This window comes from Raphanus sativus, chromosome 9 (assembly GCF_000801105.2).
Source record: "Raphanus sativus cultivar WK10039 chromosome 9, ASM80110v3, whole genome shotgun sequence".
Taxonomy (NCBI): domain Eukaryota; kingdom Viridiplantae; phylum Streptophyta; class Magnoliopsida; order Brassicales; family Brassicaceae; genus Raphanus; species Raphanus sativus.
In genome coordinates this window covers 6,508,966-6,526,377 of record NC_079519.1, presented here as the reverse complement: position 1 = coordinate 6,526,377, position 17,412 = coordinate 6,508,966, and the positions used below count along the sequence as shown (strand labels likewise).

The 17,412-nt window shown below is 37.4% G+C and overlaps 3 protein-coding genes and 1 pseudogene across 3 annotated transcripts; 1 reads left to right on the top strand and 3 right to left on the bottom strand.

The window, feature by feature from the left end:
* Nucleotides 1–1,403: 1,403 nt before the first annotated feature.
* LOC108838491 (RNA polymerase II C-terminal domain phosphatase-like 4) lies at nucleotides 1,404–4,422 on the top strand. The gene is made up of 8 exons (XM_056993352.1): nucleotides 1,404–1,556; nucleotides 1,676–1,872; nucleotides 2,536–2,615; nucleotides 2,701–2,813; nucleotides 2,911–3,091; nucleotides 3,184–3,473; nucleotides 3,572–3,757; nucleotides 3,840–4,422. The coding sequence occupies exons 2-8, from the start codon at nucleotides 1,706–1,708 to the stop codon at nucleotides 4,215–4,217; spliced, it is 1,395 nt and encodes a 464-aa protein (XP_056849332.1). The 5' UTR covers nucleotides 1,404–1,556; nucleotides 1,676–1,705; the 3' UTR covers nucleotides 4,218–4,422.
* A 4,696-nt stretch (nucleotides 4,423–9,118) lies between these two features.
* On the bottom strand, nucleotides 9,119–9,811 carry LOC108824613 (transcription factor LRL3-like). The gene is made up of 2 exons (XM_056994683.1): nucleotides 9,686–9,811; nucleotides 9,119–9,617 (listed from the first exon to the last, which is right to left on the bottom strand). Exons 1-2 carry the CDS (start codon nucleotides 9,809–9,811, stop codon nucleotides 9,267–9,269), a joined length of 477 nt encoding a protein of 158 aa, XP_056850663.1. The 3' UTR covers nucleotides 9,119–9,266.
* A 187-nt stretch (nucleotides 9,812–9,998) lies between these two features.
* Nucleotides 9,999–13,538, bottom strand: LOC130499997 (protein CHROMATIN REMODELING 35-like; annotated as a pseudogene).
* Nucleotides 13,539–15,759: 2,221 nt separating this feature from the next.
* On the bottom strand, nucleotides 15,760–16,754 carry LOC108824612 (transcription factor LRL3-like). Its single transcript, XM_056994682.1, has 3 exons — nucleotides 16,194–16,754; nucleotides 16,051–16,116; nucleotides 15,760–15,972 (listed from the first exon to the last, which is right to left on the bottom strand). The coding sequence occupies exons 1-3, from the start codon at nucleotides 16,335–16,337 to the stop codon at nucleotides 15,760–15,762; spliced, it is 423 nt and encodes a 140-aa protein (XP_056850662.1). The 5' UTR covers nucleotides 16,338–16,754.
* Nucleotides 16,755–17,412: the final 658 nt, after the last annotated feature.

Genomic DNA, 17,412 nt, shown 5'->3' with positions numbered 1-17,412 from the left:
CTGGCACACAAAGATTTCATAACTGTTTTTCTATGCTACCGAAACTACACTAAAATAAAGTCTTAGATGATTATTAAGATGTCTGTTAACTACACTAAAATAAGGTTTTTGGCTTAAGTATTTCCATCCAACGTTTGATCCACACCAACATATAAGATGTCAGTTACAGTATGAAGTCCCGTTATCAATATTATGTTCTTTATTTCCAATTGAAATGTTTACACTTATAGATGATCAACAACATCAATAAAAACGTAATTAGGAAAATAGATAACGAAATAATGCAGTCAGCACAGCGCAATATTATTCACTAAAAATATACAGTTGTCTCAAAAGTTTTTAAAAAGCAGTCTTTCTGAGAAGAGTTGGTGGTTCTTCTCTTATATGTAATAATGTCTTCGTAAGATGAGTGTTATAGTGTTTGCAACTATAGATGTACCCTTCAAGATCCACGATAAAAACTCTTCAATCTTGATTGAAACGACAAAGACTTCTCGACTGTGAATTGAATGATCTCCGAAGTCTTGAGTATTTTGATATTTATACATTGAAAGAGAGGAAATCAAGAGGAGATTTGATAAGACGTTTGAGTAGTTTTGAGTAGCATATAAAAACTGTGATACAACCATTAGCACTAATGCAACAAAAATTCATGAAAGAAGAAGAATAACACAATCCAACTGTGACATGACCCATCTTTGAACAAAACACAAGACCAAAACACAAGACAGAACAATAAGAGTCCCAATTGTGACATGACCTTCTTCTTACTTCCTGACATTTTCTTCCTTCTCTCTCTCAGCCACTATCCCTCGCCGCTCCTTCCCTCTCCCCAACTCCTTCTCAGAAATCATCGAAGCTCCCAGTCCTCGCACCTCCTCTTCCCCATGACCTCGCCTCCCTGATTCACACTCCTTCTTTGCCGTCTCTTCCTTCACCAGCCACCGCAACGGCTCTTAGGATTCCACCTAACTCGTCTAGTTATCCTCACCGACCTCACCATCTCTTTCATCTCCGTCTCCACCTTTGGTCTCTTCATCATCCTTGGAAACATGCACAATATGTCATAATAACGGCGATGTGCTTTTTGTGTGTTTAGGGTTTACATGGGATGGTGACGAAGCATTTGTATAATATCTCTCACGATTGATTTAAAAGACATAGTTTATAAGGGTTTACCATATAACAAAATCTTCTTATAATTATTTATTTTTACACTATAGTTTGCTTAACTCTTCTATGAAGCTGCCACGTAGGATTTTTAAGCTCTTAAAAACTTGCCACATAGGATGGGGTAGTTTTATAATTCTTACAAAATTGAGGTTCATATTTTTTAAAGTCTTCCCAAATAATATATAGGGGATTAGATGCTGATCTTATTCTTATTTATTAGGTAGGCTTTATATGGGCCTCAAACGGGCCTAAAGTAACCATTCGTCTGTCGTAATAGCAATCGGAGCAACCAATATTACGGTTACCCCGTCGAGGCATATCTCTCCCACTCCGTTCTCTTCAAAAACCCAATCACGATTCGAGTGACGGACACCAAGGAGAAGGTATTCGACCACTTTCTTCTTCCGTATACTACGAGATTCCGATTCCGAACTCCATTCATCTGCTCGTTTAATTTAGGGTTTAGTAAAATTAATAACTTTCGATTTACGTAACTTCTCAGATTTTGCCTTATTGTTGCTGTGAAGTGAAGATGAGCGTGGCGAGTGATTCTTCTCCAGTGCATTCTTCTAGTAGCGACGATCTTGCTGCCTTCCTTGAAACAGAGTTGGACTCTGACTCTGACTCAGATTCATCCTCTGAGTCCTTCCCCATCGAAGCAGCCGAGGTTGCTGTTGTTGATGTTTCCTCCAATCATAGGTACATTCACGCGCACCTTTCATAATCATAAGATACGCTATTTTATATATATATCTTCAGTTTACTCTACTGCAATCTACTGCAGTTTATTAATACTGGTTTATCAAAACAAATTGTGAATCTTTCTGTGAATTCTCGTTTGGTTGTTTTAGCATTGTGTGCTTGCTTTTTGATGGCACGAGAGAATGTGAGTTGTTTCTGTTAATTATTGATTTTCAAAATCCATCAAGGAAACAGTTTTGATTCTGTTCCTCACAATTAAGAGTCTCTCTGAACATAACCAGCTGTAACTGATGTCACGGTTCGTTGCCTGGGGCTGTATTGATGAGTCCCTTTGTTTCAGATGTTAAAGTGAGTCAGAGAATCACTGTCTCTTTGCTCTTAATGTCGCTTATCTTGGTGTTTTTGGTGAGGGTTTTTAATTTGTGAGTTGTGACGCCGCCATGGATGTTTTGAAAATAATGGTAACTTGGTCATCTGCTGATTGTGGAATGTGCGAGAATCTACAACTATGTGTGTAACTTGTTTTAGTTCATACCAATAGATCTTGTGATAGCTGTTTCTTCTACGCTTCTTGCTTTGCATCGATCATAGAACTTTATCCTTTAATGAAAAGTCTTTGATAAGTTGATAAACCATCCATGTTTCTCATCCATATTTTAGGTTAAAGAGACAAAAGTTGGAGCACCCAGAAGATGAGACTGAGAATGTAGCTTCCGTGACATTTTCAGAAGAAATCTCAGGTGATCATCTCTTTCTTCAGCCTTCCTTTGATGTCTGTTTTTAAGTTTTATCATGTTGAATTTTTGAACTTGTTATTGCTTGCAGAAGCATCCTCAAGCAAGTCACCATGCGAGCACCCAGGTACCTTTGGAAACATGTGCTTTGTTTGTGGCCAAAAAGTGGAAGTAACCGGTGTTTCATTTGGATACATACACAAGGTGTGCCAATCTATTCGATTTCCTTAAAAAAAAAAAGCTCAGTAGAGCTTCGAGTCTTGGTTATGATTTATAGGCTTTGGGAAATCTGTTTTCTTAGGGTTTTAAGCTCCAGCAAGATGAAGTCACCCGGTTGCGTGATATTGATATGAAAGCCTTGCAAAGCCAACGGAAGTTATGTTTAGTTCTCGATTTAGACCACACTTTGCTTAATACAACCGTACTTAGGGACCTGAGACCAGAGGAGGAATACTTGAAAAGCCATACACATTCTCTTCAAGGTGGTTACATTCTGCTACATTGTTTCTCTGTACTTCATGTATTGTTATGTGCTATACACAGTTCCGAGAAGTTTGTTTTTGGTTGATTTCAGATGTTTCTGGTGGCGATATCTTCATGCTTGAATTCATGCATATGATGACCAAGCTAAGGCCGTTTGTTCATTCGTTTCTAAAAGAAGCCAGCAAGATGTTTGTACTGTATATATACACAATGGGAGATAGACCATATGCACGACAGATGGCCAAGCTGCTGGACCCGAAAGGAGAGTATTTTGGTGAACGGATCATTTCTCGAGATGATGGCACAGTGAAACATCAGAAAAGTTTAGATGTAGTGCTGGGACAAGAGAAAGCTGTTCTGATTCTTGACGATACAGAGAACGTAAGTTTTTTGATCTGCTTTGTCAATGTTTCATGTCATTTTAATCATGATATTATCTTTGTTAGTTTATTCGTGCTGATACGTGGTTTGATACGCAGGCATGGCCAGGTCACAGGGATAATCTGATCGTGATAGAGAGGTATCACTTTTTTGCTTCAAGCTGCAAACAGTTCGACCATAGATTCCAGTCTCTCTCGCAGCTGAAGAGCGATGAGAGTGAACCGGAAGGGGTACTTTCCGCTGTTCTTAAAGTCCTTAAGCAAACGCACAGTCTCTTCTTTCAGGTATGCTCAAAAATATATAAAGAGAACTTTTCTCTTGTCTGGACTGTTTTTTTTATATTTTAAATTATCACCATCTTGACAGGATGGAGGAGAAGACTTATCGAGCAGAGACGTCAGGTCATTACTGAAGCAAGTGCGTAAAGAAATCCTTGAAGGATGCAAAGTAGTGTTCAGCCGAGTGTTCCCGACCAAGACTCAGGCTGAGGATCACCCGCTGTGGAGGGTGGCTGAAGGATTGGGAGCTACCTGTGCAACGGAAGTGGACGCGTCTGTAACACACGTGGTGGCTATGGATGTGGGAACAGAGAAGGTGCGTTGGGCTATAAGAGAGAAGAAGTTCGTGGTGCATAGAGGGTGGATAGATGCAGCTAATTACCTGTGGAAGAAGCAGCCAGAAGAGAAGTTCGGGTTGGAGCAGCTGAAGAAGCAAGGAGCGGATGATTTAACAGTTGAGAAGTAGCCTTGAGGAAGAACAGATAACTTATGTAATTGGGATTCTGATTGTGTCGAAACTCAGACACGAAGCAAACTTAGAAGTTTAGAACAATAGATTCTGGAGGTGACATGTCTTGGTTTTTTGTGCATATACGCATATTGGGCGGAACCGGGCGGGACTATTTATGAATGCGGGACGCGTCTTCTTATTATTATTTTGTTGATTTTCTCTTCGTTTTTGCGTTCTTTCCATCTTCGTTAAGACATAGAGGGAATTGGTGGTCGATGCTTATTCTTGGTTATCCAATAGCCGGGCCGGTTCGTGAATTAGGAGCCTAAGATATATTACATACTAGATATGAGCCCGTTGCGTTGCAACGGGTTTTGTTTGATGTTTTAACTTTATGAAAACCATAAAGATGAGAAATGTTTTTAGTGAAATTGTATGATTTTGCATATATAATGTGAAAAATTATTTTTTGCCATTTTTAATAGGTTCAATTTTCAAAATTCATTTTTTTCAGTATCACTAATATTTTTACAATTTTAAAGTAATGACAGATTTTTATTGACAAATTCACAATCTAATTTTGTTTAGACTTTTGAAAAAGTCACTATCATATATTTTAAAAATATAGAATTAAAAGGTCATAAACCACAAAAAAAATAATTAAAGTTTGGTTTTTCAAAGTTATTAATTTACTTTTCTAAATCTCTTTAAATCAACAAAAGAGAGTTGTATCATATTTTTCTACACATGTCACAATGTTTTTTTTGTAAATAACAAATAAAATTCACTTCCTTTTTACAATTAATTTTTGTTTAGATTTTTTTTTTCTAAATTGAAAATTACTATAAAGTATTTTTTAACAATATAATAGTAATTTTATTTCTCCTATACCAAAATCAATTTGTACAATATTTAACACTAATTTTTATTTTCTAAAATCATAAAGAAAAGATAATTGTAAAAAAATATTTGATTGTAATTATCAGCTAGTTACTATTATTTACAATACTTTTTCTTAAAAAAGGAAAATTACTATTAAATAATTATTTATATGAATTTTTTTATTTAACATATGTCAGAATCTTAAATATAAAATTGACATGTGTCACAATCATGTTAATTACTAACTTTGAAGAACCAAAAAAATATTTGATTGTAATTATCCTTTTAAAAAGTCTTAAACCAAAAAATTGTAAAAAACTGTTTAATTTTAATTTTCCTTTATTCAAATCATAATTAAAAGGTCATAAACCAAAACAACTACAATCTTATTATTGTCATATTAACACGATTTGTAAAACAAACTTATAGTAATTTTCGTTTTTTTAAAATTATATATCAAAACTATAAAATTATAGTAATTTGTACAATAATATTAACATTAATTTTCTTTTTCTAAAATCATAAAAAATGTAAAAAATATGTCTTATGATAAAGCTAGTTACTATTATTTACAATACTTTTTCTCTTAAACCAAAAAATTGTAAAAAACTGTTTAATTTTAATTTTCCTTTATTCAAATCATAATTAAAAGGTCATAAACCAAAACAACTACAATCTTATTATTGTCATATTAACACGATTTGTAAAACAAACTTATAGTAATTTTCGTTTTTTTTAAATTATATATCAAAACTATAAAATTATAGTAATTTGTACAATAATATTAACATTAATTTCTTTTTCTAAAATCATAAAAAATGTAAAAATATATCTTATTATAAAGCTAGTTACTATTATTTACAATACTTTTTTCTCAAAAAAGGAAAATTACTATTAAATAATTATTTATATAAAAAAATTATTTAACACATGTCACAATCTTAAATATAAAATTGCCACGTGTCATGATCGTGTTAATTAGTAACTTTGAAGAACCAAACTTTATATAATAAGAAATACTTTTTTCTCAAAAAGGAAAATTACTATTAAATAATTATTTATATAAAAAAATTATTTACAATAGTAATTATCAGCTAGTTACTATTATTTACAATACTTTTTCTAAAAAAAGAAAATTACTATTAAATAATTATTTATATGAATTTTTTTATTTAACATATGTCAGAATCTTAAATATAAAATTGACATGTGTCACAATCATGTTAATTACTAACTTTGAAGAACCAAAAAAATATTTGATTGTAATTATCCTTTTAAAAAGTCTTAAACCAAAAAATTGTAAAAAACTGTTTAATTTTAATTTTCCTTTATTCAAATCATAATTAAAAGGTCATAAACCAAAACAACTACAATCTTATTATTGTCATATTAACACGATTTGTAAAACAAACTTATAGTAATTTTCGTTTTTTTAAAATTATATATCAAAACTATAAAATTATAGTAATTTGTACAATAATATTAACATTAATTTTCTTTTTCTAAAATCATAAAAAATGTAAAAAATATGTCTTATGATAAAGCTAGTTACTATTATTTACAATACTTTTTCTCTTAAACCAAAAAATTGTAAAAAACTGTTTAATTTTAATTTTCCTTTATTCAAATCATAATTAAAAGGTCATAAACCAAAACAACTACAATCTTATTATTGTCATATTAACACGATTTGTAAAACAAACTTATAGTAATTTTCGTTTTTTTAAATTATATATCAAAACTATAAAATTATAGTAATTTGTACAATAATATTAACATTAATTTCTTTTCTAAAATCATAAAAAATGTAAAAAATATATCTTATTATAAAGCTAGTTACTATTATTTACAATACTTTTTCTCAAAAAAGGAAAATTACTATTAAATAATTATTTATATAAAAAAATTATTTAACACATGTCACAATCTTAAATATAAAATTGCCACGTGTCATGATCGTGTTAATTAGTAACTTTGAAGAACCAAACTTTATATAATAAGAAATACTTTTTTCTCAAAAAAGGAAAATTACTATTAAATAATTATTTATATAAAAAATTATTTAACACATGTCACAATCTTAAATATAAAATTGCCACGTGTCATGATCGTGTTAATTAGTAACTTTGAAGAACCAAGCTTTATATAATAAGAAATACTTTTTTCTCAAAAAAGGAAAATTACTATTAAATAATTATTTATATAAGAAAATTATTTAACACATGTCACAATCTTAAATATAAAATTGCCACGTGTCGCAATCATATTAATTAGTAACTTTGAAGAACCAAGCTTTATATAATAAGATAGTTTGTACACTATTAAACTGGTTCAGTTTCATTCGATTTGATCAAACACTAGGAAAGTTGACACACAGCGCGATTTGGGCAAGTAGTGGGACGCATGTCTCTAAGTTTCCGATCCCACCACCTCTCTTCTGTCTCTACAACCACACACGTGTACACGAGTGTTCATGTCGTGTCCGCTATGCTCGGCGCAGTAAATATTCTTTTACATTATTTATTTGTTTAAGTGAAAAAGTCAAATGGATATTAGCGTTTGACTTAAATCGGAGAAAACATACGGAAAATTTGGATAAATGCACTTCAATAAGATTATAATTTGAAAAATACATCTTTAATTTAAGATTTTGAAAAATACACTTATTTATATATAAATTTACAAAATTACCTAATCTTAATATTTCTCAATTTTATTATATTTTTTTAAAAAATTGTTTTAGAAAAAAAGAAAAATCGTTAGAGAATATGCATAATATCTTTTTAAACTACAAAATATCTTTCTCATATTTTTTAATATATTTATAAAATTTATTATATCGAATAATAAATTTTATTTATTTTAAAGTTAAGAAAATAAATTAAAATCTATATTAAAATCATGAGAAACTCAACTCAAATCTTAATTTTTTATTTTATATATCTTTTTTATTGTAACATATTTATCTTTAAACATATATTTATTTTAAACATAAATAATTATATATTATTATTAATTACAAATTCATGTATGAATTATTGAAATATTAAATTGGGGTAAAAAGTAAATGGGAAAATTTTGATAAATACACCATGATAAGATTTTATTTTGATAATTACACTTTCTACTAAGTAAATTGACTAACTTATCCTTATTAATTATTAGATAAGGATATGAGAATATTAGAATTTTGAATCGCTGAAATCAAATAGAATACATAAAGTAAACAACTCACAAAGCTTACATGAGTGCTAAATTAATAACATGATGAATAGTGTGCCAATGTTATACTCATATCACATTATCTGTAGAAAAACAAGATATCAAACAATACGGCAAATATCAAAACTCACTTCAGGTTAGTTTAGTGATCATAAGAGGTTTAGACATGTCATAGAGGAGTCTGCCTTTGTGGTCTTCGTCATGTCATAATTTATAACAGACAACTGTTATAAATGCTGTTGAATATTAAAACCTCTCAGTGAATATGAACAAAACACACAAAATAGAAAATTTAATGGGTGAATCGAGAAGGCCCTTACGAAAGTTCGGGTTCTAAATTTTGCAGGTTGCCATATCACCTTAGGATGTTTTATAAATCATCAAGGAACACACTAATTTGAAGCAACTGTCACAAGAACATTACGAATCGTTGCCAAGCCATCCCCGAAACATCTTCAGTACGTGGGACAAGACAACTGGCAATAAACATAGACGTGCATATGCTTCATAGTCAACATGTAAGTATATTATTACACCAATTAGTCTGAAAAAATGTACTGGATCGTAAGTTTACATGAGTCTTTAAATTTTGATTTTATAAATTATTCGAAGAGATTTATCCACTTACAATTCTCAAAATGTTATATTGTATATTTATTTCCCAAAAATGATGAAGTAAAATTTATTTATTTAAAATATAATATCCAACTTAAATTAGGACAAAAATGTCTTATCACTTATAAAAAGAGTTAGTTTTCAAAAAGGAAAAAAATGTGGTGTATTCTCCAAATTTAGAAACGAAAATAGGGTATTATTCAAATAATTCCAAAGTAAATTCACATTAAAAAAGTGTAGTTTTCAAAAGAAATTAGAGGCAGTGTATTTTTCAAATTTCAAATCCTAAATAGGGTATTTTCCAAATTATCCCAAAACAAAACCCATTAGAGATCCTCCTATGGCTCATGTCTTGGAGGCAGATACATCATCATCCATACTAGTTGAGGCTTCAGCTGCTGCTACAGCTACATTTGTTTCTTCTGCAGCTACGACATTTAAGCTGGGGTTGAAGAGAGATCCACGAGAATGACTAGATGCAGTAGATGATGATGATATTGCAGTTGCGAGAGAGATGGGCATTAAACAAAGCCCTTTCCCTTGAAGGTACTGCATAGCAGATCCCATGTCTTCTTCCATCAGTTTTGCAACTCTCTGTTCTGTTGACCTTAGGCTCTCATTGGATGATCCTGTTCCGTTTCTATTCCCGTTCACGCCATTGCTAGGTCCGGAGAGTGCGTTGAGCCTTCCTTCAACCTACATGACCAAAAGACCATGATGATGACTGGTGGATATTGTAACATTCCTGTCCCCCGGCGTCCGACCGGAGTTAACGAAAGGGAGTTATGGACACGCGTATACCCTTTAAGGCAACCCGCCGTGTCCGTTACTGGTCCCAAGAGTCGACGGACGCATCGCTTTCTTTGAAATTCTGATCCACCCGAATCCATTTACTTCTACTTACAGTCCTGCGCAAGGGAAATGGAGATGGGAGGAGTGAGCAATAGAATTACTCAGTGAGGTGGCTCTAGTCCAGCTTGCCCGCAAGACACTCAACATTACTCTATGCGGGAGCTAGAACTGACCAGTCACTACAATCAAACAATGCAACAAAAGATATTTCATAACAACACCATTTCTAACAACCTAATAAACAATCAACTCAAAGAACACATACTCAACTACACTTCACTCAAAGAACTAGACTTCAACAAATAAGCTGACTCGACACCAAGCAACCTAGACGTATGGACCTATAGCCGTTTACGGACGTCCCACCTCGTGCCGGCCTATCCTGGAAGGGGCGCCCTCTCCCGGGAAAACCGTCCCCCTCTCCAGCTTCCTAAATGACTATCCGAGTTGCGGCTCGTTGGCCCATTGGCTCTGTCCGCCACCCGGTCGTAATAGCCATACTTATGCCACGACTCGGCATTGACTCGATCCTAGGCGCCACTTACATCATTTTATATCCCGCATCTCGCGGTAGGCTCATCTCTTCACTTCCCGTGGGTACCTCGTGTTAGGCTACTGTCCCACGGGTCACATCACATCCTAGACTCTAGACGCCCACCCGTTCTCGGTGGTCCAAACAGGACTACAAACAAGTTCATTGACACTTCCACTTTCACATTCTCATACTCATTTCTCATCCTCGTTCTTAATCACTTTCACTTTACTCAATCTCTTTCACTTTACTCATTCTCATACTTCCACTTTCACTTTCACTTTCATTTTCACTTTCACTTAGACTCATAATCAAGATCACACATAACACTTCTCATACTCCTAACACTTGGACTCTTTCCCATACTCTTTACTTCACATGGCATTGATACCAAAAGACATCTCAATAACATCATATCTCAATCACTTATCACTTATAGCTCTAACATCCTAGAAACCACTTGTGATATACTTCACATGCATCAATCACTAAGATATTCTCTTCTTTCTATCCACCTAGCTTTCAATCACACATCAAGACATGGGACACAAGATCGATCACAAATACATCCACATCAATAACAACCACATCAACACAAGGCAGTCCATTAAGTCCCATTTAACAGTGTGAGCGTTCTTATGCATCATGATCATTCATCTAACACCCTAGTTTTCATCATGAACTAACACCCTAACTTTCACACAAGATCTAATCAATCCTAGATCCAACATAAGCGATGTAAAGATCAAGGGAGCAAGATGGGTTCAAGACACCTCACCTTAGCTTAGATCCGATCTGAAGAGACGAGAGAAGATGAGATCTGAACCACTCCACTGATCGGCTACACAACCACCACCACCACCACCGGCGATCACCACCGCGGCCACCACCAACACGCCGCCGACAAGAGAGAAAGAGAGATCGGACGCCGAGGAGAGAGAGAAGAAGAAGAGAGAGACGCGCGGGAGAGAGGAGAGAAGAGAGAAGAGAAAAGAGAAAAGACGGCGGCGCAGGGAAGAGAGCTTGACGGCTAGGGTTTCCAGTCTCCGAGAATCTCTGCAGAGCTTCGCTTCAAGCTTTGTGATGAGACAAAGAGGAGGAGGAGGCTGGCTATTTATAAGAAAGGGAGGAGAAACCCTAGGTTTTTGGCAAATGGGCCGTAGAGAAGCCCGTTCTCCTTAAAACAAAAATAGGCCCGGGATAGGGATGTTACAACTCTCCCCCACTTAAATGGAATTCGCCCCCGAATTCCGCTTGTAGAACTCTCATTACTTAACATCCCTAATCTAAGCAGTACACGGGGCACCAAAACTTCTGACGGTTTCTGCAATCCCTGATAGCCCTTGGTACCACCTCACTGCAGCATATACTACTCTCAGGTCGCTTCAGGCGACACTACTGCCTTCGAGTTTTCATAGGTCTTCTTCGCCTTGTTCTTAGTTCTCCCCCACTTCGATCACGCATACCCCTTTTTCCGAACACCCGCCATTTCATCTTCGATCTCGCGTGTCGAGACTCCCGTGCCAACATTCCGACTTCGTATGACACCCATTCGTCCTTTGCCAGATAGCGGTTTCATAACATTAACTGTGGCGCTATTACCATCCTTACTTGGCTCGATTGGTGATGTCGGTGCTGGTGCCGCCAAGGCAATGGTTGAAAACTGCTTGTAGCCCAGAAACAAGATGCTCATCTTCTCTATCCACGGTTCCAAAATGGATAGCGGTTGGGCACGGTTTTTCTGCTTTAGCACTGTAGAAGTCAAGCAGTGGAGTGTCTACGACCTGCCATCTCACAAACTCTCTTTTTCAGGTAGACAAAAATTCCCTTTGGAAGCACAACCAGTTACTTAGCCTGAGGATACTTTGCAAGGAAGCTCTGCATGAAACGGATGATCATGAAGGTTTTTCCATAACCCGGCGCATGAGCCATGATGCCGCCACCCGGCTCATCTATTACTAAGTTGCTGAGTAGGAACTGGACCCCTTCGATTTGATGAGGCTTCGGCTTGCTAGCATGCGTTGGATGAGCAGAAAATCCACCTATCATCAGTCCTTCTTCAGATAACTTAATCTCAAACTCTGAATCGCCTAACTCTTTAACCCGAGATTCAGAAGCATATGTCCTCGTGCTTTTTCTCGCTTTACTGAAGTTCACATCAATAATGTCTAAGATGCTTTTGTCAATAACTCCGCAGACACGGCAAACATAACCCACGTCGTCCTTTAGTATGAAGGAGTGCTCACAGTCTTCCACTTCACCGGTCTTCGATTCAATGCGTGAAGTCTCTGCATCCTTGGAACACACTATCGACACGGCCATTTCATTCCAGATATTACCAAGATCCTCATCTGCTGCTTCAGACTCATTACCACGTTCATTATCCTCAATGCCCACATAGACACTCTTATTGGCGACCACACCATTTCCAATGGCAAGGGCCTTTTCTCTCCCCGTTTGTCCCACGCAGACACCTCCGTCAATGACCATACCGTTTCCTATAGCAAGGCGGTTGCCTCTGCTACTTCGTCCCTCCACCAATGCAGTAATGGTACAAGACATCTCCTTTCCCTTCCCCAAACAACCTCCTCAAAAACGAACTGCGGCGTCACCGACACCACATCACCTTGACTCTTCCGATGCTGCACAAGACTCGACTGAAACGGATACTTAGGCTTCTCAACACCATCTTCATCATCATCGTCAGAATCAAGAATAACAATCCCAGTGGGGAGGAACCACACAGAGAGCCCCCTTCAAACCATCATCATCATCCAAGTCAATCACACAATCCAAAGCCAGCTGATTCTCCAAACTCATAAGCTCTCGTTGACCACCCCCTGCTGCTGCTGCTCCTGCTCCAAACACAGTATGGGCAAGCGACGGATACAACCAGATGCAGCGCTTCACTAGCCCCATCCTCAGGTTAGCCACCTCTTCCAACTCTTTAGTAACGCTCCCGAACTTACCACCGTCTAGAGCCTCGAGCATGTGGCTGACGGCAAGGGTTGAGAAAAGTCGGTGACTTTCGATGAGTTCCTGACTTTCTTCGAAGGCGTCTCTCTTCGGGGCTGAGAACTTGCGCGGACGTCTCCGCTTCTTCTTAGAAAGCTCCTCAACAAGCGGCTCAAGAACCCACTCCATATCTGACACTGGTTTTTCTTTCCTTGGCCGACCCCGTCCTCGCTTACCTGAAATTTCCTCCGACTGATACTTGGCCGATGCTCGAGCATACCGAATATCCTCACACATCAGATCCTCCACCCATTCGCACTGCGCAGTCCGGCGCTCGAACGTTGGCAATGAAGGCCCCCACCTAGGTACCACTCTTCCCGCTACGATGCGTGGAGTCCGGATGTCGAACTGGCCCGGCTTTTCTGGTCCACTACGATCACGGCTGTCGCCATGGTCACCACTGGCTGGCGAAGACATCATGCAAGTAAAGACCCGATAAGAACCATAATAGAAGCATGGATATAATGGGTGGTTTTTGAAAACGTTACACAACTTTCTAAAGTATAAAACTTTCACAAACTCTTTTCTTTTGAAACAAGGTTTTGAAAACTTTGGAAATGCCGACCCCTTAGAATAACACTAAGGGATCTTAACCCCCGCTCTGATACCAATTGTAACATCCCTGTCCCCCGGCGTCCGACCGGAGTTAACGAAAGGGAGTTATGGACACGCGTATACCCTTTAAGGCAACCCGCCGTGTCCGTTACTGGTCCCAAGAGTCGACGGACGCATCGCTTTCTTTGAAATTCTGATCCACCCGAATCCATTTACTTCTACTTACAGTCCTGCGCAAGGGAAATGGAGATGGGAGGAGTGAGCAATAGAATTACTCAGTGAGGTGGCTCTAGTCCAGCTTGCCCGCAAGACACTCAACATTACTCTATGCGGGAGCTAGAACTGACCAGTCACTACAATCAAACAATGCAACAAAAGATATTTCATAACAACACCATTTCTAACAACCTAATAAACAATCAACTCAAAGAACACATACTCAACTACACTTCACTCAAAGAACTAGACTTCAACAAATAAGCTGACTCGACACCAAGCAACCTAGACGTATGGACCTATAGCCGTTTACGGACGTCCCACCTCGTGCCGGCCTATCCTGGAAGGGGCGCCCTCTCCCGGGAAAACCGTCCCCCTCTCCAGCTTCCTAAATGACTATCCGAGTTGCGGCTCGTTGGCCCATTGGCTCTGTCCGCCACCCGGTCGTAATAGCCATACTTATGCCACGACTCGGCATTGACTCGATCCTAGGCGCCACTTACATCATTTTATATCCCGCATCTCGCGGTAGGCTCATCTCTTCACTTCCCGTGGGTACCTCGTGTTAGGCTACTGTCCCACGGGTCACATCACATCCTAGACTCTAGACGCCCACCCGTTCTCGGTGGTCCAAACAGGACTACAAACAAGTTCATTGACACTTCCACTTTCACATTCTCATACTCATTTCTCATCCTCGTTCTTAATCACTTTCACTTTACTCAATCTCTTTCACTTTACTCATTCTCATACTTCCACTTTCACTTTCACTTTCATTTTCACTTTCACTTAGACTCATAATCAAGATCACACATAACACTTCTCATACTCCTAACACTTGGACTCTTTCCCATACTCTTTACTTCACATGGCATTGATACCAAAAGACATCTCAATAACATCATATCTCAATCACTTATCACTTATAGCTCTAACATCCTAGAAACCACTTGTGATATACTTCACATGCATCAATCACTAAGATATTCTCTTCTTTCTATCCACCTAGCTTTCAATCACACATCAAGACATGGGACACAAGATCGATCACAAATACATCCACATCAATAACAACCACATCAACACAAGGCAGTCCATTAAGTCCCATTTAACAGTGTGAGCGTTCTTATGCATCATGATCATTCATCTAACACCCTAGTTTTCATCATGAACTAACACCCTAACTTTCACACAAGATCTAATCAATCCTAGATCCAACATAAGCGATGTAAAGATCAAGGGAGCAAGATGGGTTCAAGACACCTCACCTTAGCTTAGATCCGATCTGAAGAGACGAGAGAAGATGAGATCTGAACCACTCCACTGATCGGCTACACAACCACCACCACCACCACCGGCGATCACCACCGCGGCCACCACCAACACGCCGCCGACAAGAGAGAAAGAGAGATCGGACGCCGAGCAGAGAGAGAAGAAGAAGAGAGAGACGCGCGGGAGAGAGGAGAGAAGAGAGAAGAGAAAAGAGAAAAGACGGCGGCGCAGGGAAGAGAGCTTGACGGCTAGGGTTTCCAGTCTCCGGGAATCTCTGCAGAGCTTCGCTTCAAGTTTTGTGATGAGACAAAGAGGAGGAGGAGGCTGGCTATTTATAAGAAAGGGAGGAGAAACCCTAGGTTTTTGGCAAATGGGCCGTAGAGAAACCCGTTCTCCTTAAAACAAAAATAGGCCCGGGATAGGGATGTTACAGATATGATATGCCACTTTAGCTAAAAAAGGGAAACTGACCTCGGAGGTGAGACCATTGAAGCCTGGACCACCAGCTGCCCTCGCACCTCCTAATCTGCTCACGCTTAGTACTTTGACTTGAAGCTGAAGGAACCTAACGTACTCGATGATCTCGTCCAGCATTGACGCTTTATCTGTCTGCATCAACCAATTCAGTTTTTATTATGCAGATCAAGACAAGAGTTGTATAGAAAAAACAAGAAAGTATTGTGTTACCTTGTTGGTGTTGGGAACAAGTTCTTGAAGAGACTTCATTCTCTCTGCAATACGTTCCCTTCTCAACTGCACAAAGCCAATACAATCTGATGAACTCAAGGCAACAAAAGAGACCGTGAGGTAAATGAATAATGGAGATATACCCGCTCAGCAATGCTGTGAGGATCTGTGGCTTGGCCTCTCCTAGCTCGGACCCTTGGCTTCTGACGGGCCACAGGTGCGCTCGTGGTGGAGACTGTTCCTTGTACCTGCAACCCATCTTGGCTTGGGCCACCTGACTCCTGCATTATTAACAAACAACAACACACAAAGATGTCATGTAAGGAATCAGAAAGACTTTTAGGTTGTAGTGATTAACATACAACACAAAAAGATGTCATGTCAGGAATCAGAAAGACTTTTGGATTATATATAGTGTTTTATATATGATGTAAAAGATGATAGTTTGTTTGCCTGAGGGTGATGGAACTGGTCGGGGAAAGAGGCGTCGACGGTGAGAGCGTGGAGGAGAGATTGTGGGGGAGGAGGAGGAGGAGGATGAGGAGGGGGAAGAGAAGAGTCCCAGCAAGGAGGAAGAGAAGAGAGCATTGACATGGAGTCGAGGAAATAGTCATTGTTGTTGTTTTGGTTTATGAACTCTCCCTTTCCTTCTCCATTACCATTTTCCATCTCTTCTTCTTGTCTTCTTTCTTTTGCTTCCCTCTCACGCATTTTTATCCTCATTTTTGTTATTTTTAAAGTTTTTTTTTGTTATTTACTGGCCGTTTCATTATTTTGTTTATATAATATTGTATTTATATACTCTCCTATGTATATCTTGAGATATTAATAATTATGAGTCTCGAATCTCTCTATTATCTCACAAAAGTCGTACGTGGCCGGCCTGATTTTTGTTGTTGTTGTTAATAATAATACAAGCTAATTCACGATTTATTCGAAGAGAAATTTGGAATCATAACCATTGTAGAAATTAAACCAAGTATATACACATAACAAAAGAAGTGCTATGATATTTGTATAATAATTGCCATATTGTCCTTAGCATGCATTTTTCTGATTTTTTCTTTTTTTCTTTTCATTTTTTATTTTTCTCACAAACATGTTTTCTTTTTCTATTTTTAGTTGCTTTTAATTTCTGTTAAAGCAACTATTGAACTTTGTAATTAACATGATAAAAACATAGATTTTTTTTCACATATAGTATATTTTGAAAATTTCAAAATAGACATATATTTTGTAAATTTTATATCATATTCTATAATCACGATTGTAAATCTATTCAGTTTTACACACATATATAGTATAGTCAGAAATATAGCATAGTACAATCTTTTTCTTCCTCTGCATCCTTCCCTCCCTTCC